This window comes from Ovis canadensis, chromosome 13 (assembly GCF_042477335.2).
Source record: "Ovis canadensis isolate MfBH-ARS-UI-01 breed Bighorn chromosome 13, ARS-UI_OviCan_v2, whole genome shotgun sequence".
In the NCBI taxonomy this organism is placed as follows: Eukaryota; Metazoa; Chordata; class Mammalia; order Artiodactyla; family Bovidae; genus Ovis; species Ovis canadensis.
In genome coordinates this window covers 40,213,919-40,236,464 of record NC_091257.1, presented here as the reverse complement: position 1 = coordinate 40,236,464, position 22,546 = coordinate 40,213,919, and the positions used below count along the sequence as shown (strand labels likewise).

General features: G+C 38.5%; 1 protein-coding gene across 3 annotated transcripts in view; it reads left to right on the top strand.

Moving 5' to 3' along the window:
- ARHGAP21 (Rho GTPase activating protein 21) overlaps window positions 1-22,546 on the top strand; it is a 129,118-nt gene that overhangs the window by 43,424 nt on the left and 63,148 nt on the right. For all 3 annotated transcript variants that reach the window (XM_069547472.1, XM_069547470.1, XM_069547471.1), the window contains exons 3-4: window positions 8,462-8,641; window positions 11,122-11,146. In XM_069547472.1, coding sequence (XP_069403573.1) covers window positions 8,462-8,641; window positions 11,122-11,146 — 205 coding nt within the window. The remainder of the gene's footprint in view (window positions 1-8,461; window positions 8,642-11,121; window positions 11,147-22,546) is intronic.

Below are 22,546 nucleotides of genomic sequence, written 5' to 3'. Positions count from 1 at the left end.
TTCATTAAAAAAAATACTTGAGGTATACAGTAGGTCATTCTTTTGTATGGATTCTCCTATGTGGATTTAAATCTGCCATGTAATGTAAAGAGATTAATGTGTTGAAATAAATAGTTAAGTTAGTTTAGTGTGTGCTTAGTTTTATTTGCTAATCAGTGGACTGATGAACTTTTTTTTTTTTTAATAAAATATGATTTAGAAGTCATTAAAGTTGTAAGGCTCAGCAAATACTCTTTTTCTGAAAAACATAGTCCTGGAAAAGTAAGTAAAAATTGTATTGGAATCAGATTGAGTTGAGTTCTTGTACCTTTTTGGGTAGAGAGTTATTTTTTTAGAGAGCTCTAGCATTGGAGTTATATGTTTTACAGCTATGGGGAAGTCACTTTATTTTTTTGAACCTCATTTTAAAAAGATGTAAATAGATGCCAGTCAGCACCATCATGGTACTCCACTGAAGTAACACGTGGAGCATACCCTATGCCTGCTTGCTGGGTGCCAGTTGAACTTTCATCTTCATAGTTAATGCTAGTTAATAATTAGAGAGGTTTTGGTATAGGGCTGGTGATGTATCTTAAAGTGGAAATATTCCCCCTACATAGAGTGTAGGCTTTCTCTCGTTTAGGAAACAGCCCTGCAGTGTATAAATGTTTTTAAATAATTGAGAGATTTTTAAAAAATTATTATTTCTTAGGATAGCACTGGAGGAATATATGTGAAACTTTGAGAGTTGGATGTTGACAGTCTGCACGTGCAAAGGGCAGGTAGTTCTCCTAGTCCACTTGCCCCTTTGATAGAGAAGAGTGATGGGCTAGATGGCGAGTAGTGACTGATGGTAGTCATGGTCTAGGTCAGGTTTCTGAATTACGTGTTTGAAACTTACTATGTGAAGCTACCATCTGTCATTAAACTATGAACATCTATCCAATACCAGGTAAATACCTTAAAGAAACCATCTAAATACTATGTAAACATAAGTAAATACCATAAAAAATAAACCAGATAACTACTATGTAAATACCTTAAGAAACTATGGTGTAAAAGATGTTTTTATGAACAGGAGATATTCTTAGCAACTTGGTTTTTTCTTTTCTTTTTTTTTTTGCTAATAGTAAAATGGGAAAACCCTATTTCCATTTAGAGGATAATAGGTAAAAAGTGGTACATTCACGATGAACTTTTATGTATCAGTGAAAATCAATGAACCACAGCAGAGATTGCCTAGCTGTTCATCAACCCTTTTCTTCTTCTTCCTGGTAAATAGCTAATCACGTTCCCCAGCCTCCTTTACTTTAGTGAATATTTTTGATAACAGAATTAGGAAGTAATGTCAGAAGCTATTAAAGATGAAAGGATGAATGCAGCAAGCATGCCAGTTAGATTCAGTCATCTTTGTTTGCTTCTGGAATCAGTAATAAAGAGGAATTCTTTCAAATGATATGGAAAGTTATACAAATGCCAGATGACACATGATGATACCATTAAGGTATCATCTTGAAAATGCTTTCTGTATTTTAGGAAACAAGCTCAGACTTTCCTTTAATATCACAAAAACGTTTAATGTTGGTCACAGAAGGTCCAAGGGACAAAAGTAAGTGTAATCTGATCCCACCATCACTACTAGTAAGACAACTAGGAGAAAATGCCCAGGAAATGGGTAATTTGTGAAGAGAAGTACATTTTGTGAGACTGATAATATTGGCAGATTCCCTGGTAGCTCAGCTAGTCAAAAATCTGCCTGCAGTGCAGGAGACCACGTTTCAAATCCTGGGTCGTGAAGATCTTCTGGAGAAGGGATAGACTACCCACTTCAGTATTCTTGAGCTTCCCTGGTGGCTTAGACAGTAAAGAATCTGCCTGCAATGCGGGAGACCTGGGTTCGATCCTTGGTTGGGAAGATCCCCTGGAGAAGGGAATGGCTACCCGCTCCAATATTCTGGCCTGGAGAATTCCATGGACTTCATAGTCCAAGAGGTCGCAAAGAGCCTGACACGACTGAGCAACTTTTACTCACATAACCGTCAGAAGTAAATTAGAAATAATGTTTCAAAGTCATAGTGGTAGTCAGAGCTAAGCTATTTATAAACAGTTCACACCATTCTTTTTAATTTTTTTCATTTACTTCAGGTTTTAACATAGCCATCTTCTGTGAGAGTGAAGTTCTAAAACTGCGGAATTAAGAACTCATGTCTTCACCGTGATGGGATCTGAAAGTAAATCTTAGAGAAGAAAGAAGAGTACTGTCTAGATAAAAATTATATTAAAAACCAGAATGCTGAATAGAGAAGGAAATCACATAGGAAAATATCAGCCAATTCAAAGCAATCTATAATGAAACCATACAGAAAAGCAGGAGAAAGGACCCATCTTGACAGTCAACCAAGATGAAAGATATTATAAATGAATGTCCAATAATGAACTTAAAAATTAAGTTGTAAAAAAAAAATTGAGTAGTATTTTAAAACTTAAATCCAAGCATCTAGATTTTTCCTTTTTTCTCTTTTTCTGTGTGTTGGCTGCTCTGCATGGCTTGTGGGATCTTAGGGCCCTGACCAGGGACTGAACCCAGGCCCTCAGCAGTGAAAGCGAATTCTCTAGATTTTTCAACTTCAGTTCCTGAGAATGTTAAAATTTCTGTGGTCGTCATCTTTCATCACTTAAATATTAAAATATCTATTGAAAACTAGAATTGATTATTGGAAAAATGTATCTGGATGCATCTAGATAATAAACATCAAAGTGGTTTCAATTGTTATCAGCCTGGCTAAGAAAGAGACTTCCTCTGTCAAGAGAAGCTCCAAGCCCAGAGTTGTCAGGTATACTTAGCATATGTCTGCAGGCCAAGTCACTTGAGTTGTATCCGACTCTGTGTGACACTGTAGACTGTAGCCTGCCAGGGTCCTCTGTCCACTCCAATAAAAAAAGAAAAAAGGAACCCTTGGACTATAGCCCACCAAGCTCCTCTATCCTTGGAATTCTCCAGGCAAGAATACTGGAGTGGGTAGCCATTCCGTTCTCCAGGGGATCTTCCTGACCCAGGAATTGAACCCTGGTCTCCTGCATTGCAGGCACATTCTTTACCACTGAGATATCTGGGAAGCCCGTGAAGATACAATACGTAAATACAATGGAATACTCTTCAGGTATAAAAAGAACAAAATAATGCCATTTACAACAACATGGAAGCAGATTTCATCTTAAAAAGGGGTTGCATCACTGTGAATAAATCTGGCCCTAAAATAAGGAAGAAAAATCTTACTTTAAGTAACTGGTACTACTAATTTTATCAGTGGTAAAATTTTTTTTTAAATAGCAAATCATTTTTAATAATCCATAGGAGTAGGGCTTATAATCTTAGGTATATGATGGAATCAGTATTAAGATCTTATAGAATGAACATAATACAATACTTTCTTATGCTTTATTGTGAATGATTCCTGGAATATACTAGGAAGCTATCCCCATTCTATTTAAATTATGAGTAATTACAAAAGATAGTTGAAGTCTTCTATAGTTACTGTGTATAAAGGGATTCTTTCTTAACTCACTTGTGTTTGCTTTCATGACAGCCCTACATCTTTCACCTCTGGCACACATTTAGACTTTGTACTTTCTATGCCAGTTTTTCTTCTGAAGCATCTTTGTTGAAGTGTAATTTACATACCATAAAAAGTCACCCATTGTAAGTGTACATCACAGTGGCTTGCAGTAAATTTATACAGTAGTGAAACTTTCTTTATAATCTACTTTGAGAACATTTCCATTATCCCCAAAGGTGCTGTCATACCTGTGTGCATTCCCTTCTGTGAGGTTATTATTACCTTTATTGTTACATGATTAGCGTGTCCCCCAATACTTTCTCTCTCACTCCTCTTTGCTTAGTCTAGTTGTTATATCTAGTTTCTATGTTTTATTTTGGTTTCTTTTAACCTTGAGTTATTGCTCAATCAAGCGACCTTGTTATGAAGTCTTCTAAGGGAATCAGATGACCATTCTTCGTTCAAAGGCATGGGACCACTATGATTCCATCCACTTCTAGGCTTCTTACACTCTGAGGCTATTAGTACACAAATTGCTGCTCATGGTGGGGAGCTGCAACATGTGTAGAGATAGCGTCTGAAGGGTCCTCTCAAGTGGAGGAATCTGACTTCTGTGTCCTTCGCTGTGTGCCTGCAGTTTTCCCTTGTTATAAAATCCAGCAGATCAAAAGGCTCTGCGGGTAAGGAGGGGAAAGAGTGAGGAAGGCACATGTGTGTGTTTCTTTTCATCTTCTCTCTTTATGTAGGAAGAATGGTCACCCTCCCCTCCCCCTTGTAGGGAAAAGGTAGGGAGACTGCAAAGGATTCAATGTGATGTTCTTGGGAGGGAGAAATAATCGAGACAACAGAGCTTTGTGACATTGGAAAAAAACAACTTTAAATGAAGTTGCTTCCTCTTTATCCTATTTTCTCTGTTTTGTAAAGAACTCAGTAGAATAAGACACAGCAGGCTCTATGCAGCAACTTGAAGTATGACACCAGGATCCTAGAGCCTTATCTATATGGTTCATAGGAAAAAGGAAGCTTGAATATGTTTGGGAGCTTTGAGGCCCAAGTCATAATAATACACTAGAAATTAATGCACGTAAACTGTTTAAAGTTGTAAAATTAGAGTCCTGCAGAAAAATAAAAGCAATAAATTAGATCAAAGCGCTACTGGGGGAGAAAATCTATGCAGATTACACAATAGAAAAAATGATGAAAAGTTCCTTGGTGGCTCAGATGGTATAGAATTCGCCTGCAATGAGGAGACCTGGGCTTGATCACTGGGTCGGGAAGATTTCCCTGGAGAAAGGCATGGCGACTTATTCCAATATTCCTGCCTGGAGAATCCCTGTGGACAGAGGAGCCTGGCAGGATACAGTCTATGGGGTTGCGAAGAATCGGAAACTGTTGAGCGGCTAAGCACAAACACTGACACAGGAGAAACACTCTCGCCTCAGATTCAGGAACTATGATTTTAATGCTTACCCTGAATTAGCCTACAAAAGTCTTACATACATCACTTAGCTAAACTGGGCCTCCGTGTCCTCAGAAAATGATTCACTTATATCTATCATATCTGGGATTCTTTGGGGCTTTAAAATTACATAAGGAGATGGCAGCTGAGCACTTGAAAAGGTGTTCATCATGGGCCATTAGGGAAATGCAAATATTAGCATACCAAGATACCGCCACACACCTATCACAGTGACTAAAAGAAAAAAAATAACAATACCAAATGCACTCGAGGCTGCAGTCCACGGGGTTACACAGAGTCGGACACGATTGAAGCGACTTAGTAGCAGCAGCAGCAAAAGGGCTTCCTAAGTGGCTCAGTGATAAAGAATCCACCTGCCAATGCAAGAGACTCAGGTTTGATCCCTGGGTTGGGAAGATCCCCTGGAGAAAGAAATGGTCACCTACTCCAGTATTCTTGCCTGGAAAATTCCATGGACAGAGCCTGGTGAGCTACAGTACACAGAATTGCAAAGAATTGGACATTACTAAGCAACTGAGAACACACAGACAGTGTGTAGAAATACTGCTCATTTTTATATTTTATAATTCTTGCATTCCATTGAATAGGACTTGGTCCAGTTTCCCCTACTGCAGGTTTGGGGAATGCTACTATCTAGTGTCTTCGCAAATGGAAAAGTGAAATTGATGAATGGCTAACTAGTAATGGGGCTTCCCTGGTAGCTCAGAAGGTAAAGCATCTGCCTGCAATGTGGGAGACCCGGGTTTGATCCCTGGGTTGGGAAGAGCCCCTGGAGAAGGAAATGGCAACCCACTCCAGTACTCTTGCCTGGAAAATCCCATGGATGGAGGAGCCTGGTAGGCTACAGTCCATGGGGTCGCAAAGAGTTGGACACGACTGAGCGACTTCACTTTCTTTCTAACTAGTAACAGCCAAAATATTGACTTATGATGAAAATATTTAGGATTTAGAAGTCTCTTGAAAAATGGCTTCTAGGAACTCTTTTTTTTGTAATTTGAATACCTTCATGTAAAGGTTTATTGTTGTAGAGGAATAAATAAGATTCACCAATGAAACGAATTAAAAATGTAGTAGAATCAAGCATATTCAAGTATGTCATTTGTAAAGGTGACATTTCACAACTGCTGTGGAACTAGTAATTTCATACAAAATCTTAACAGCCAGGTAGACATATTAGGTTTGAGATACCTATTAGATTGGGGAGATGTCTGAGCTAGAGATAAAAATTGAGGATATCACCAAAAGCCAGAGCAGAGGTAGAAAGGTCCGCGGGCTGAGCCCTTTTGTTGTTCAGTTGCTAAGTCATGTCCGACTCTTTGCAACTTGATAGACCGCAGCACACCAGGCTTCCCTGTCCTTCACCACCTCCCAGAGCTTGCTCAAACTTATGTCCATTGAGTCAGTGATGCCATCCAACCATCTCATCCTCTGTCATCCCCTTCTCCTCTGACCTTCAATCTTTCCCAGCATCAGGGTCTTTTCCAATGAATCAGTTCTTTGCTTCAGGTGGCCAAGGTATTGGAGTTTCAGCTTCAGTGTCAGTCCTTCCAGATGGATATTCAGGGTTTATTTCTTATATTCCTTAATTCAGAAGTTGAGCCATTGAAGAGACAGCAAAGGAGACTGAGCAGAGGGAGCCTGGGAATTAGGAGGAAATTCAGTGTGGACAGTCACTTGGAGAAATTTCTCTAGCAGGAAGTAATCCTTGCACCAACTATCGGTCACTGAAGACAAGAGCTAAGAATTGACCGTTGAGTATAACGATGTAGAAGCCTTCAGAGCCTTGACGAAAGAGCAGTTTCAGGGATATAGGGAGGCCACAGCCTGATTTAAGGGGACTTAAGAGACAAATGGGAGAAAAAGAATTGGAGATAGCATTCATAGATAACTTCCAAGGGGTCTTGCTCTAAATGTAGAAAAACAAAGAGGAAGCTGGAGAAGACTGTGGTCAGAGAGGACTTTTGCTGTCCTTTTAAGATAAAAGAACTTACAAAAATGTACACACACGCCATGGGAATGAGATCATAGGAGAAAGTGTGATGTAAGAGAGGGAGGGAAGAATGGGTGGGACCATGTCTTTGTCTGGGAAGAGGGACTGGGATCTACTCCGTTCAGTGGTGGGACCTTAGAGCAATGGGGAGTGCAGCCATTGTCACAGGAAGGAGACAGGAGAACGTGGGACAGAGCTAAGTAGGTGGGGAGATGTGGAAGGCGACAAAGGACTCATCTTGGTGCTTGAGTTTTCGGTGTTATAAAAGCAGGGTCATCAGTGCCAAGTGAGGGCAGGGGAGAAGGTATGGAATAGTCATTGAATGAATGGACTGCAGAGAAATGGACGCCAACACTGAAGGCTCGTGTGAGCTTAGTGATCATGAGCTTAGAGAGATATAGCAGGTGGCTTAATTTTCTGTTTTTGTCTACCTGTGTTCAACTGCACGGGTGCAGGTGCAGAGCAGGCAATGTTGATTTATCCAGGTTTAGATTTTCTCAGATGACTCTGAGGAGGGGAGAGAAGGCAGAAGAGTGAACTGAAGCTGGTTTAAGGGACAGATGAGGCCATGGGGCGGTGAGGGGCTGGGAAGGGGCAGTAGGGTCAGCCTCAGATGGAAGAATTTGTAAGGGTTGGCGTATGAGAGGGATGAAGGGGTGGGCTCTTAGGTTTGAGATTGCAGAGGGCTTTTACTCCTGACCAGATAAAAGCCAAGAGTGGGGGGTGAGGAAAGCACACAACCGGAAAGCCAGGGTTTGGGAAGGATTATTTATGTGAATACTGAATTTACGCTTAGAACCTGAAGCCTGGTCTCTTATTTTCTAATGTCCTTTGCTGCCATTGGACTGACAACATGTTTAGGGTTCTTACTCAGCAACAGTTTCATATTTTTTTCCTGGTTTTTGCTTCTTAATCCTGAATGCTCTGAGATTTTCTTTATGTTGTCTTTTAGTTTTTCTATTGCATTTAAATTTTTTGTGTGACTTCTTTTTAAAATTCTGTGCATAATAAATATCCCCAGCCATAACTCATTTTTCTTATTATTACCATCATTTTTAATGACCTTAAGAGTCCATAGTATGAATTTTTACAATTTATTCAGTTCTCCTGCTGGGGTTATTCTGGTTGTGTCAGTTCTGTCTCCACAGACCGTGCTGCTTATCTAGCCTTGGATATTGCATTTAAAATTTTAACCTGACATTTTATGTCTCACTTTCAAGAGTTCTTTCTTGCTTCTGATTAACTTTTCATAGCATCCCTATCTTGGAAAAAATTGAGTTTTTGATAATCTGTGTGATTTTTTTATGCCACATATAGTTCATGCATCACAATATGGTTCTTTTTCTCCAGTCAGTTCCCCTCTGCACTCAGTTATATTTTTACACATAACATTTCCCCCAAATGATGAAATATATTGTGCTATATAGTTAACATTTAAATGTCTTTTCCTTTTAGGTATCAACAAGTAAAGATGGAAAAGAACAAAGTGAAACTATATCACCATCTGAAGATGAAATGTTCTCCTGGCCAGGTCCCAAAACAGTTATGTTGAAAAGAACATCTCAAGGCTTTGGTTTTACATTGAGGCATTTTATTGTTTATCCCCCAGAGTCTGCAATTCAATTTTCATTTAAGGTAAGAGAAGTACTTAAAGTAGAGCACAAGGCAGTTGCTGTCTCCTTGTCTTCCTCTCATCCTGCCTTCTGTCTTTTAAGGATTAAGTGTTATTGGGTTGGTCAAAAAGTTCCTTTGGGTTTTTCCATAAGATGTTATGGAAAAACTCGAACAGACTTTTTGGCCACCCCAGTCTGTTTGCATTTTTATTATATCCTTTCCCATCTTTTAGATATATTCCTGTCTTCTGGAACAAAACTTTAATCTCCTCTGAAAGATCATACTAATTTTGAACTATGTATCTTTTTTTTACTATCACTTCTAATTCTAAACTTCATTCTGCTTTTTCTAATATCTAGAAAGGGGATAAGTTTTCCGGGCAGAGCATGCAGAGGAAATAGTTCATTAAAATATTTGGATAGTTGTAGAGTTATTGGAATTAGATTCATACTTAACTTTCAGATATGTAATATGATGGCAAGTCAGAATTTAAACACAGCTTCTCACTCGAGTGAATTACACTGGTAGGCTCCAACATATAGGAACACGATCTAATAAAAGGCAAATGCAATCACTGTAATGGCAGCTGACATGCTGAGTACTTGTTCTGTGTTCTTTATTATTCTTTATGAGCGTTATCTCACTTTATTATTAGCCCCATATAACAGATGTGGAGACTGATCTGAGTCATGTAATGAGTAAGTGGTGGACCTAGGATTTGAATTTGGCCAATGTGAATGCCTGATGCTTAACTATTGCACAACAGTGTAATGGAAATAATGACATTCAGAAGACTTGGGGGACTTTGACCAAGACACTTAACTTCTTTCGGGCTCTAGATTTCCATTCTGATTCAAGGGAATTGTACTAGAAGATTTGAAAGTCTCTTCTAAGTCTAAATATCTATGAATCTAGGGCTGTCTTTTATAACGTAGTGTCATATTGCTTCTAAAGACAACAGTTTTTAAACTATATTTTTCTTGGAAAATATAAACTTTTAAAACTACTAAAGAATTTTTAAGAATTATGAATTATTGCTACCTTTGGAATTTAAACTGACAAGATTGGTGTTCCTAAAATGTATAAAACAGTTGAACTGGATTCCCTAAACATCTACTTTACCTTAAAAAATGCCTCAAGTAGTATAACTTAGATACTAGGTCACATAAGAGAGTAATAGAATCCCTTGCTTTAATTACAGATTAAGGAGAATTTTGTTTTTGTCTTTAGGTTTTGTTTTGAAGAAGAGTATTAGATCGTGATATAGAGAGTACAGATTTTAAAAGATAATTTTACCAAACATAGGTTTAAAATGCATTGTTATTGTTGGAAAATATTTCTAGAAATTTCAGTGGCACAATGTAACTGTTAGCAGCACAGTCTTTGGAGTCAAGAGTCTGGATTTGAGTCCTATCTCTGCTCTTTGTCAGCTTTGTGTCCTTGAATGAGTCTCTTAACAGACAGTGACAGCACCTTCCTCATGGGTGGCTGGGTTGATTAAGTGATATAATACATGTAAACCAGCACAGAAATTGGCAGACAGTAATTGCTCATTAAACCTCAGCGATTAATGCTGTTATTTAACACAGATGTTCTTGCAAATAGGTTTCAGTCTTATAACTTTTACATAGAAAATATGTATTGAAATCTTTTCAATTTGAAAACTTGTTCATCCACTTCAAAGGAGTATATAAAAATTAATATTTTAGAGCTTTCAGAAAATGTACCATTAATACAACGGTGTCTTTATTATGTTACGTAGCTGGCAACCTTGTTGCCAGAACAGTCTCAGAACAGAGCTTGTAACCAGGAAAAAAATTACATATTTGGGCAGCCAAAATAAAGGTCAAAAATTACATAACAAATTATCAGCCCTTCACTAAATGTTTGTTTTTCTTTCCACAGTACATTGTACATAGTACATTGCTTTTCATATGATACTCAACAAATATTTGAATAAATGCATTTTTATGCTAGGTTTTCAAAATTGCTTTTCTAATTTCCCAGCTGGAGGTAGACAACATGGCAAGACAGTATGGTAGCAATGAACGTAACCGAGTAGATAAACCTCAAAGTTTTAAAGATATAGCAATTTGGAACCAACTTATCCAAAGATAGTTCTGAGTGCTGTAATAGCCTTAAAAGGCACATTTTTTTAAGGTTTAGTACATAAGTGATGAACCAACCTGGCCCTCTCTTCCAGGTACTAGCCTCATCCATACAGTTGCCTGCTTCTGACAGCTCTCCTTGGATGTCTGTTTTAGACAGCTTACACTCAGTATGTTAGAAACGGAACTTCTGTTGTCCTCCTTAAATTGGCTTTACCTGAAGCTTTTCCATCTCCATGCATGACCGCTTCATCCTTCTGGCAAAAGGCATTGTTAGTGAGATTGTAGTTGGCACATTTTCAGGAGAGCAATTTGAATTTAGTTGAGCCTTGCTGTGATTTTACCAGTTTTAAACATGTATTCACATGAATTTATACTTTTTTTTTTTTGTAGGATGAAGAAAATGGCAACAGAGGAGGTATGTTTATAAAAGTTTTAATTTTTCTCTGATAGTTTTTCTGCTCATGTCCTACCATTCTTTAAGTAACATTCAATGAGATGATTTAGTTTTTGGAGTCCACATATAAAAGAGTCTCTAGATGTGAAAGTCATAGAAATTAAACATTTTTACTGCAGTCTTCAAATTTTTATGGATTCCCTTGTGTCACTATGATCTGAATGTGTGATGATTTTATTGTCAATTATATATTAGTGTTATGTAGGGGAACGTATCATGGTTCTAAGGAAAGTAATTCTGAGGTTTTTTTGTGCAATTAGTAATCTTATAAATTTAGTGATTTGGTGTGTGTTTTATTTACTAGATTCATTGGTTCAAATATTGAGAAATATTTTGATCCTTCTAGTTACTCTTGATTTAAACATATTTAATGGGCTTGAAAGGAAAATCAGCCTAGGGATAGGGTTATTTCATAAAAGCTGCCATTTTTATTTTTGTTTTATTTTTATATGAACTTTAATGACTTAAAATTTATACATAATAAAACGCACCTATTTAAAAAACTTTACTTCTAGATAATTTTAGGTGTTTAAAAACTTGTAAAAATAGTGATGAGTTTCTGTATATTCTTTCTTTCAACTTCCCCCAATGTTAAAAACGTAACTATGGTACAACCAAGAAAATCGAGACATTAGTATTGGTATGACACTCCTCTCTAAACTGCAAAATTTATTTGGATTTTGCCCCTTTTCTGTTCCCAGATTTCATATTATATTCATTTTTCACAACCTGTTGATTCCTGTAGTCTGTGACAGCTTCTCAGTCTTTCCTTAAAATCCATGGCCTTGAAAATTTGGTTTTTCTGTACAGTGTTCTTCAGTTTGGTTTTGTCCAATGTTTTCTTATCTTTTGTTTGAAGTGATGCCTTTTTAGCAAGAATACCTATTTGCACCAATTAAATGTATTGTTTACTTAAGGTTTTGTTTTGATAAATACATCACTTGGGAAACCACCAGTCCAGTCAAGGTGTGATTCTGAAAAGAACCTTTCCATCATCCGTAAAGTTCCTTTGTACCACTGTGCTGTCAACACTGCTGGCTCTAGACAACCACTGATCTGCTGTACGTCATGATAGATGAGTTTTGCATCTTCCCAAATTTTTTATAAACAGAAAATACAATGTGTACTCTTTTTTCTCTTTCACTTGGCATTTTTTTTTTTTCAGTAAGAGTATAGTTGCTTTACAGTGTTGTGTTCGTTTCTGCTGTATAGGAAGGAGAATCAGCCACGTGTATACATACATCCCCTCTTGGATTTCCTTCCCATTTAGGTCACCACAGTAGGTGCTGTAATGCTATACAGTAGGTTCTCATTAGTCACCTACTTTATGCATAGTAGTATGTGTATGCCGATCCCAGTCTCCTAATCCATCCCACACCTTGTCATAGTACTTTTGAGATTCACCGTATTGTACGTGTAGGTACTAACAGTACTCCTTTTTATTTTTTCCTGAGTGGTTTTCCCCTGCCTGAATAGGCCATACAGTGTTCATCCTCTCCCCAGTTGATACACCTTTGTAATAGCATCTCTGATTTGAGGTGTTATGTTCAGGGTTCAAATGAGAGGAAAATGGTTTCTTTCAGCACTATGAAAAATAATCTGAGTGTGCAGGGTGAGGTAGGACCCTTCATAGTTATCACCGTAGTGCAAGATGGGCCACTCCTGTGTCACCATCTGTCATGCTCCAGGGCTCAGGATGGATTCCAAATGTTACTTGGCCTCAGTGGCGAAAGGCAAAACTGACAGAACCAGCATCAGCATGAGAAAGACGAGGGTGCTCTGTCTCCCCATCGCCCTGTGGATTGATGTGCTAATGCCTGGGCTACTTACTGGACACTGCACCTAGAGTTTAACGCCGCTCATGTTCTAGTTTCTACTGGGAGAGATATACTGCTAATAAATGTAGAAGGGCTTAGTTGTAAAACTGTACTCTGCAGATGATTGTATTTCTGACATATCTGCTCACTGAAGTGAGCAGGCTTCATTATATATTTTGACTGGACAGAATCAAACATTTATAAGGGAAAACTTGAAAGATACAGATCCAGCTGAAGATTTGGACTGGCATGAATAAGCGAGACTAAAGGATGTGGTCTGCTGGGAAAATTTACAGTTTAAATACTGTTTATTTATTAATTTATATTTAATCTCATTGAAAAAAGAATTTATGTTCACACGTATGTATTATACTAAGATAAAAATGAGATTAAAACATTCATGGGGGAGAGTGAAAAGTGGCTCAGTCGTGTACGACTCTTTATGACCCCTTGGGCTATACAGTCCATGGAATTCTCCAGGCCAGAATACTGGAGTGGGTAGCCTATCCCTTCTCCAGTGGATCTTCCCAACCCAGGAATCGAACTGGACTCTTCTGCATTGCAGGTGGATTCTTGACTAACTGAGCTATGAGCAAAGCCCCATCTTTTCATGGGGAAAAAGATGAATTAAACTGACACTGGGGAGGTTTAGTCCACATGAACATGTGCTGAAGATCCTACACTGTTATCAAAGACAGGCTGTAAATTCGCTTTTGAGCTTTCCCAGTGGGGGAGAAAAAAGAGGGAAAGAAGGAAGGATTATTACTTAAGAATTAGCTGTGGATTCGCAGTTAACGTCTGCAATGCGGGAGACCTAGGTTCTATCCCTGAGTTGGAAAGATCCCCCGGAGAAGGGCATAGCAACCCACTCCAGTATTCTTGCCTAGAGAATTCCATGGACAGAGGAGCCTGGCGGGCTACAGTCCATGGGGTCGCAGAGAGTAGGACATGGCTGAGTAACTAAGCACAAGGATTCATGTTGTCCATGAGAAAACAACATCTGGTTTGCACTGAAGTCTGAGACAGATTTCTCCTGTGGTTCCTCATAATGGAAACAAAGATAATGTAGTAGGTAACATCCTCAAACCATCCTTTTACATAAATATTTTTAACAGATTCTTCAGTGTAAGTTGATTTCAAAAGCCCGTGGTCCAGTTTGGTCTAAAGAACTTCGCAACTGGAGACAGATTTCCTCCCCAGGGGATACACGGAACATCAGTAGACATTTTTGCTTGTCACAGTTGGGGTGGCGGGGAGGGTGTGCTTCTGGTACCCAGCAGGGAGAGATCAGAGATACTGGTGAGAATCCTACAATGCACCCGAAAGACCCCACCCCCAGAGGATTATCTGGCCCAGAATTTAATAGTGCTAAGGTTGAAAAACCTTAGGTTATAGGGATGAACACTAAAACAGTGGCCCCCAAGAGTACAGTTCCCCAACAGTCCAGCTTGATCTGGTGACAATACTTAAGACTATTAGGAGAATGGATACTCAAAACCACACATCCAGTGATCTTTAATGATTATTATCCCTCATAACTGAGTTTTGACCTGAAAGTTACCACTGTAGTTTGAGATTAAATTATCTGGCTATTCTACTGGCATTGTATGCTGTCAATGAGGGAATAATCATACATAAGAAAAATGTTAACAGTTTAAGAAAATACAGAGTCAGTCAGTATATTAATAACTAAAAGAGATATAGTTAATAGCTTAAAAATCAAAGAATGTAAATAGTTGAAATGTAATAAACTTATCAGGAGTCCAACAGATGGAGGGAGATAATAATTATAAGCTTGGTTAACAATTTAATTTAAAACCTAATATGTATGTTAGTCGCTCAGTCATGTCTGACTCTTTGCAACCCAGTTCCCCTGTCCATGGAATTCTTCAGGCAAGAATACTGGGGTGAGTTGCCATTTCCTTCTCCTGGGGATCTTCCTGACCCAGGGATTGAACCGTTGTCTCCTGCATTTCAGGCAGATGCTTTACCATCTAAGCTCTGAGGGAAGCCCTAAAATGCTAATAAAAGAATTAAAATAAATACAACATAGCTAAGATTTTTAAAATAAGAGAGAGATAAATTCAAGCACCTTATCTCCTGCAAAGCAAGATCTGTCAAATTAAGATTATTTATAAAGTCCGGAACATCTGTATGTTTTCTTCCTAAGAAGAAGAATATGGAAAGTTATGAGAATACCTAAAGCAATCATCTAGGTATGTTTGTAGTATACTTGGAGAACCGCTTGATTTTTAGAAAATTTTTGGAAGGTGGTAGAAATTAATACATGATCGAAGACTTTATACTAGGAATCATAATACATGCTATTATCCCATTTAAGCCTTGCTATAATGCTTTGAGGTGTAAGACAATATTCCCCTTTTGTAGATGAGGAAACTGAAGGTGAAAAAGCTGTAAAGTAACTTGCCTAGGATCGCACAGCTAAGTGACAGATCATCTGGACTCCCACATCGGGCTTGTATAACTCTGAAGTCCATCTTTTTGAAAGTGTTCTGTTGACTTAAATTGTTTGACTTATGTAGTGTCAAGAATTAGTAGGTGAATACTGGATACATTTACTGCATTAGGAAATTAATTCTGTGAAATATCTCTGAATTGGAAAAGTTGAAAACAAATGTTCCGTATTTGTGAACACTTAGGGACAAAGAATTCCACAGGTGAGGGAAGCACCAAGTTCAGAGGCCCCAGAGACATCTTACAGAAGCAACCGTCCCTTGTTCCTGGAGTCTGAATAGCTGGCTGGCAGTGGACCTGGAAAGCTGGATGGGTTTAAAGAGTTCCTGGTGCTCTATGTCCTTTTACCACCCAGGCCCAGGCTTGTTTTTGTCATCCCAGTTGGCAGTGGGGGGTCACAGGCTGGTCTACAGGGGCCTACTGAACTCGCAGTTAGTACTAACAGTACCATTTCAAATAAACTGATCGGATGGTCTCTCAGAACATATTCTCAGTGAAAAAATCTCTTCTGACTTGAGAACAGTTATTTATAGACCTGTTTTAAAAATACAACCTATTTGGAGACAGACGACTTGCAATCTGTTATTTTGATTCAGCTGAACGTTTCAATATTCATTTTATAGTCTCATTTCCTTTTCAGACTTATTTTCAAGAGCATTGAGATTACAAAATCCTTTTCTATGAATTTTATTTAATGAACTAGAATCCCAGCCTCCGGTGCAGTGATCCGAGTCAGTGCCTAGAATCACTGGAGAGAAAAGAATTCCCAGAATTTTATTCAAGTTCCTAAGAGATCCTGCTAGGTTGCCAGAATTCTGTGCAGCAGTTGAAAGGTTCTGTTTTGTTGTTCTTTTCCTTTTGGCAATTTAGTGGAGTCTCTTTTTGCCACTTAACTTTCTGATTATTCCCTTTACCCAAGTTTTACATTCAGTTATATATTATTTCTCATATCTCATTATTTCTCATATATGTGTACTCTCTGGATTTTTAAGATTTTTCATTCTTGTTGGTTAGTTTTCTGCATTATAATACAGATGCTGTATACAAGAAAAAGGCCACTGAGGTAGAAAAATATTTTTTGGTGATAATGATAATTGCTATCTTGCTGACATCCTATTGTCCCTTAAATCATAACTTCATAAATAGTCAAGAATAAGAATAATTGAACGTCTCTGTAGTTATCATTATTTCTCTTTTACTTGTTCTCTGAGAAAAATTCTGACTCAGCTTAGGTGTAGGGACACTTCCAAGATTCTAAAATTTGTATATCATTTTGTTGGATGCTTCAGTAACTGCTGGATTTCTACTTTGGCATTAAATTTTATATTCAAGCATGTTAATGGTAGGAAAAAAGATATCTGGGGAGTCTGTAAACTTTCTCAGTAGTAAAAATTTGTATTTTGTGATTGCAGTCATTTCTGACTAAACAGCTCTATAGACTATGTTAGAGTTTTCAAATGAAGGATATTTTAGTGGCAAGAAATAGAACTCTCCCCATGCCTAAGCCACCTTAGGAAGATGTGTTAATTCTAAAAAACCAATAGGGCATCTCCAAATTCAAAGTTAAACAGCATAGGATACCCAAATGTGCCAGACACCAGAAATAGGACCTGGAAAGCAACTAAAACCAGAGTATCAACAACAAAATCTTGAAATATGATCTTCCAGAGGCCCAAACTCTACTATTTACAGGATGATTTAGATAATGTTTACAGATAGTTTTGATTATACCTGATTGTCTCACGTGCTGACCGCGGTAGAAAGTACACGCTCACCATCTCCTTCCTTCCTTCCTCTCTTATCATAATAATTCCAAATTCCCCCAGAGAGAAATATAATTGGCCTAGTTCATCATTTAATGAACAGCACTCACTATGTTTAGAGAGCAAATGTTCTTCACTTTAATGAAGAGCTAAATTCTGAAGAGCTGAGAAAATTGAGTATATTTTATGCCATTGATTTCCATTAATAGATTGAAAACCTATTCCCTTAGGATAATAGAACACTAAAATATGGACCTGAAAATTGGTTAGAAGAAGAAATTCTTATTATGCGTAGATCTGTGGTCTGTGGCGTGGTGGTAGGGTGTCAGGATTGTGTTCTTGTTACTTTTGAAATGTAGAAATACTGAGTGGGGTTCACTCATCCCTTGTCATTGAAAAGGAGCATTAACTGAACCTCTTTGGATCCATTTTTAATTGTATTGACAGTTAAATTTTTTGAGCTTTGAATTCCTCTGGTAGTTACACTAAATATAGCTTAGTAAATATACTAATATTTGGTATATTAGTTCTTTACCAACTGAGCTATCAGGAAAGTCCATATTCAGTTCAGTTCAGTTCAGTCGCTCAGTCGTGTCCGACTCTTTGCGACCCCATGAGTCGCAGCACGCCAGGCCTCCCTGTCCATCACTATCTCCCGGAGTGCAGTCAGACTCATGTCCATCAAGTCAGTGATGCCATCCAGCTATCTCATCCTCGGTCGTCCCCTTCTCCTCCTGCCCCCAGTCCCTCCCAGCATCAGAGTCTTTTCCAATGAGTCAGCTCTTCATATGAGGTGGCCAAAATACTGGAGTTTCAGCTTCAGCATCATTCCTTCCAAAGAACACCCAGGACTGATCTCCTTTAGAATGGACTGGTTGGATCTCCTTGCAGTCCAAGGGACTCTCAAGAATCTTCTCCAACACCACAGTTCAAAAGCATCAATTCTTCAGTGCTCAGCTTTTTTCACAGTCCAACTCTCACATCCATACATGACTACTGGAAAAACCATAGCCTTGACTAGATGGACCTTAGTTGGCAAAGTAATGTCTCTGCTTTTGAATATGCTATCTAGGTTGGTCGTAACTTTCCTTCCAAGGAGTAAACGTCTTTTAATTTCATGGCTGCAGTCACCATCTGCAGTGATTTTGGAGCCCCCCAAAATAAAGTCTGACACTGTTTCCACTGTTTCCTCATCTATTTCCCATGAAGTGATAGGACCAGATGCCATGATCTTCGTTTTCTGAATGTTGAGCTTTAAGCCAACTTTTTCACTCTCCTCTTTCACTTTCATCAAGAGGCTTTTTAGTTCCTCTTCACTTTGTGCCATAAGGGTGTTATCTGCATATGTGAGGTTATTGATATTTCTCCCGGCAATCTTGATTCCAGCTTGTGCTTCTTCCAGCCCAGCGTTTCTCATGATGTAGTCTGCATATAAGTTAAGTAAGCAGGGTGACAATATACAACCTTGGCGTACTCCTTTTCCTATTTGGAACCAGTCCATATTAGCATATAGTAAATATACTAATAACTTGGTAAATATACTAATTAGTTACATACATTTATTAACATCTAGTGCTGTTAAGTTGAACATAAGCGTCTTAAGCTGTCTTGAAAATATTTTACAAAGTAGAATTGATGATGTTAATGTTCATGGTGATGATGGTGATGATGAAGGTGGTGATGGGGTGATGATAATGATGGGGGTGGTGGTGATGGTGCTGGCGGCAGAGTGGAGTGGCAGCAACAGCCCCTAACTTACAATGTGCCGGTTGCTGTTCTAAGACTCTGTATGGTCAACTCATTTAATCATCACAACTTTCTGAGATGGATATTATCAACTCCATTAAAAAAAATTAATTTATATTAATTGGAGGCTAATTACTTTACAATACTGTTGTGGTTTTTGCCATACATTGACACCTCCATTTTTAAGATGAGGAAATTGAGGCACAAAGTGTCTACATAGCAAGTGGTAGAACTGAACACTCTGATTCTAGAGTTTTCTCTCAATTCCCACCCCAGCTTCTCAGAAAGCTCTTTCAGTTCAGTTCAGTTGCTCAGTCGTGTCCGACTCTTTGCGACCCCATGAATCGCAGCACGCCAGGCCTCCCTGTCCATCACCATCTCCCAGAGTTCACTCAGACTCACGTCCATCAAGTCAGTGATGCCATCAGCCATCTCATCTTCTGTCGTCCCCTTCTCCTCCTGCCCCCAATCCCTCCCAGCATCAAAGTCTTTTCCAATGAGTCAACTCTCAAGAGTCTTCTCCAACACCACAGAAAGCTCTTTACTGTCACATAATTCATTCTTGAAAATGTGTAATAAAGAGTGTTCTGTTCCCTTGAAAGTCAAGCAGTATTAAAAAAAAAATCACTGATGCAACTTTCAGGTAAAATTTGGTTAACGTTGTATTAGCCTTTCAGACTTGTTCTTTAGTTTCTTCATTGTTTTTATAATTGAACATGTACTGTTGGCTTAAATCTGCTGGACTTAAGGATAAAGCATCATTACTTTAATGTCTGTAATTGGTTTTCATCTTTGATTCAGTTTCATAATGACAGATAACACTTTTTTTTGTTTTGTGTGTGTGTGTGAAATGATAAGAGCGCTTACAGGTATTTACCCAAGATGAATGAAACATGCCTGCAAAGATACTTGTACAGAATTGTTCATAGTTGGTTTTTCATATTAAATAAAGCATTGGATTGAGCTGACCAAAATAGTAAACAACATATGAATGGGTGACTAAATTGTGGTATATCTGCTTGTGGACTACACATGGCATCAGGGATCAATCTCAAAAACATTTCTTTTCTTAAGGTGAAATTCACCTAATATAAAGGTCACCATTTTAAAGTGAACAATTCAGCGACATTTAGCACAGAATTAAAAGGCGTGTGTACAATGTGTATCTGCCCCCTCTATCTAGTTCCAGAACGTTCCATGACCGCAAAAAGAAAGCCATGTCTCCAGTAGGCAGTCATTCACTGTTCTCCCTTTGCCCTGGTCCTGGGCAACCCCCAGTCTGCTTTCTGTCCCTGAGGAACTTAACCTATGTGAAATGTTTCATATAGGTGGAATCATACATGTGCAACCTTTCTCGTGTGGCTTCTTACACTTTAGTGTTGATGTTTGTGTCACAGATATCACAGAGAAGGCGATGGCGCCCACTCCAGCACTCTTGCCTGGAAAATCCCATGGACAGTGGAGCCTGGTGGGCTGCAGTCCATGGGGTCGCTAAGAGTCAGACACAGCTGAGCGACTTCTTTCACTTCTCACTTTCATGCATTGGAGAAGGAAATGGCAACCCACTCCAGTGTTCTTGCTTGAAGAATCCCAGGGACGGGGGAGCCTGGTGCGCTGCCGTCTATGGGGTTGGACAGAGTTGGACATGGCTGAAGCAACTTAGCAGCAGCAGCACATATATCAATACTTCATTCCTTTTTATGGATGAACAATGGTATGTTGTTTGTACATACCACAGTTTGTTTATCCATTCATTTGAGCTGTTTCTGCCTTTGAAAGTGAAAGTGTTAGTTGCTCAGTCCTTTCCAACTCTTTGTGACCAAGTGGACTGTAGCCCACCAGGTTCCTCTATCCATATTTCTCCAGGCAAGAATACTGCAGTGGGTTGCCATCTTCTTACTCCAGGGGATCTTCCAAACCCAGGGACTGAACCCAGGTCTCCTACATTGCAGGCAGATTCTTTAGTCTGAGTCACTAGGATCCCATGGACTGTAGCCCACCAGATTCCTCTGTCCATAGATTTCTCCAGGCAAGAATGCTGGAGTGGGTTGCCATTTCTTTCTCTAGGAGATCTTCCAGACTCAGGGATTGAACCCAGGTTTCCCGCGTTGCAGGCAGATTCTTTACAGTCTGAGTCACTAGGAAGACGCCTTTAGATTATTGTGATTAGTGCTTCAAACATGTGTATACAAGTATTTGTTTACATTCCTCTTTTTAAATTCTTTGAGGTATATATTTAGGAGTGGAATTGCTGGGTCATGTGGTAATTATTTGTTTAACATTTTGAGGATCTACTAAACTGTTTTTCATACCACCTGCACCATTTTTACATTTCCATTGGCAATATATGATTTACATATATCTTCTCTCATTCTGTAGGTTGTCTTTTTACTTTCTTGATAATGTCCTTGGATGCGCACAGTTTTAAGTTTTGGTGAAATCTTGTTTATCTACTTTGGTTTCTCATGCTTTTCCTATGAAACTTGATTTTGATTAATGAAGCAGGCAAGCAGCAAACAGTACACACTGTCTAATTCCATTTATGTGAAACTCTAGGAAAGACAAATCTAAACAAACCTGTGGTTGCCTGAATTGACTGGAAAGGGGCACAAGGGAAGTTTTTGGCTTGATGGGAAGGTTCTAGATCTTGATTGTGGTGGTGGTTGCATGGGTCTGTACATTTGTAAAAGCTTATGAACTATTAAGTGGGTACATTTTATGGTCATAAGAAAGTTGATTTAAAGCAAAAAACATATTCGATTCAGTTATTCAGTCTACTGTTGGTGGATATTTAGATTTGTTTCCAATGTTCAGCTGTTTCAAGCAGTACAACTCTGAGCCATCTTTTTACGTGTACTTTGTGCATGTATGTACTCACTTCTGGTGGGTATGTATCTCTAGGAATGAATGGCATTACTGAATCATAGGTACGCACATAGGTATGCACGCATTTGGTAGGTATGGCTAACACTATAATCATTTCCAAAGTGATTATACCAGTTCACACATCCATCAGCAGGGTATGAGAATTCTAGTTGCTCCATATCCTTACTAACACTTGACATTTGTCTTTAATTTTATTCATTTTAGTGAGTGTGTGGTGGTGTGGAATTTGGGTTAGTTTAAAGTTTCTTGACACTGATGAAGTTGACTACCATTTATTTGGTTATTAGCTATCAGTCCTTTTAAATAATTAATTTGTAGGAATCGTCAAATATTTTTGATGAAGACTTTCTTAGTTTTGTATTTAGCAGATATTCTGCTGTGACTTGCCTTTCAACTTCTTATTAGTGATTCTGATAAAGGGAAGTTCTTATTAGTGATTCTGATAAAGGGAAGTTCTTAATTTTAATTTAGTCCAAATTATCAATCTTTTCTTTTATGGTTAGGGCTTCCCTTATGGCTCAGATGGTAAAGAATCTGCCTACAATGCAGGAGACCTGTGTTCAATTCCTGGGTCAGGAAGATCCCAGATTATCAATCTTTTCTTTTATAAAGTTAATACTTTGAATATTATTGTAGAAATTTTTTTTCTACTACAAGGTTGTGAAGATATTCTC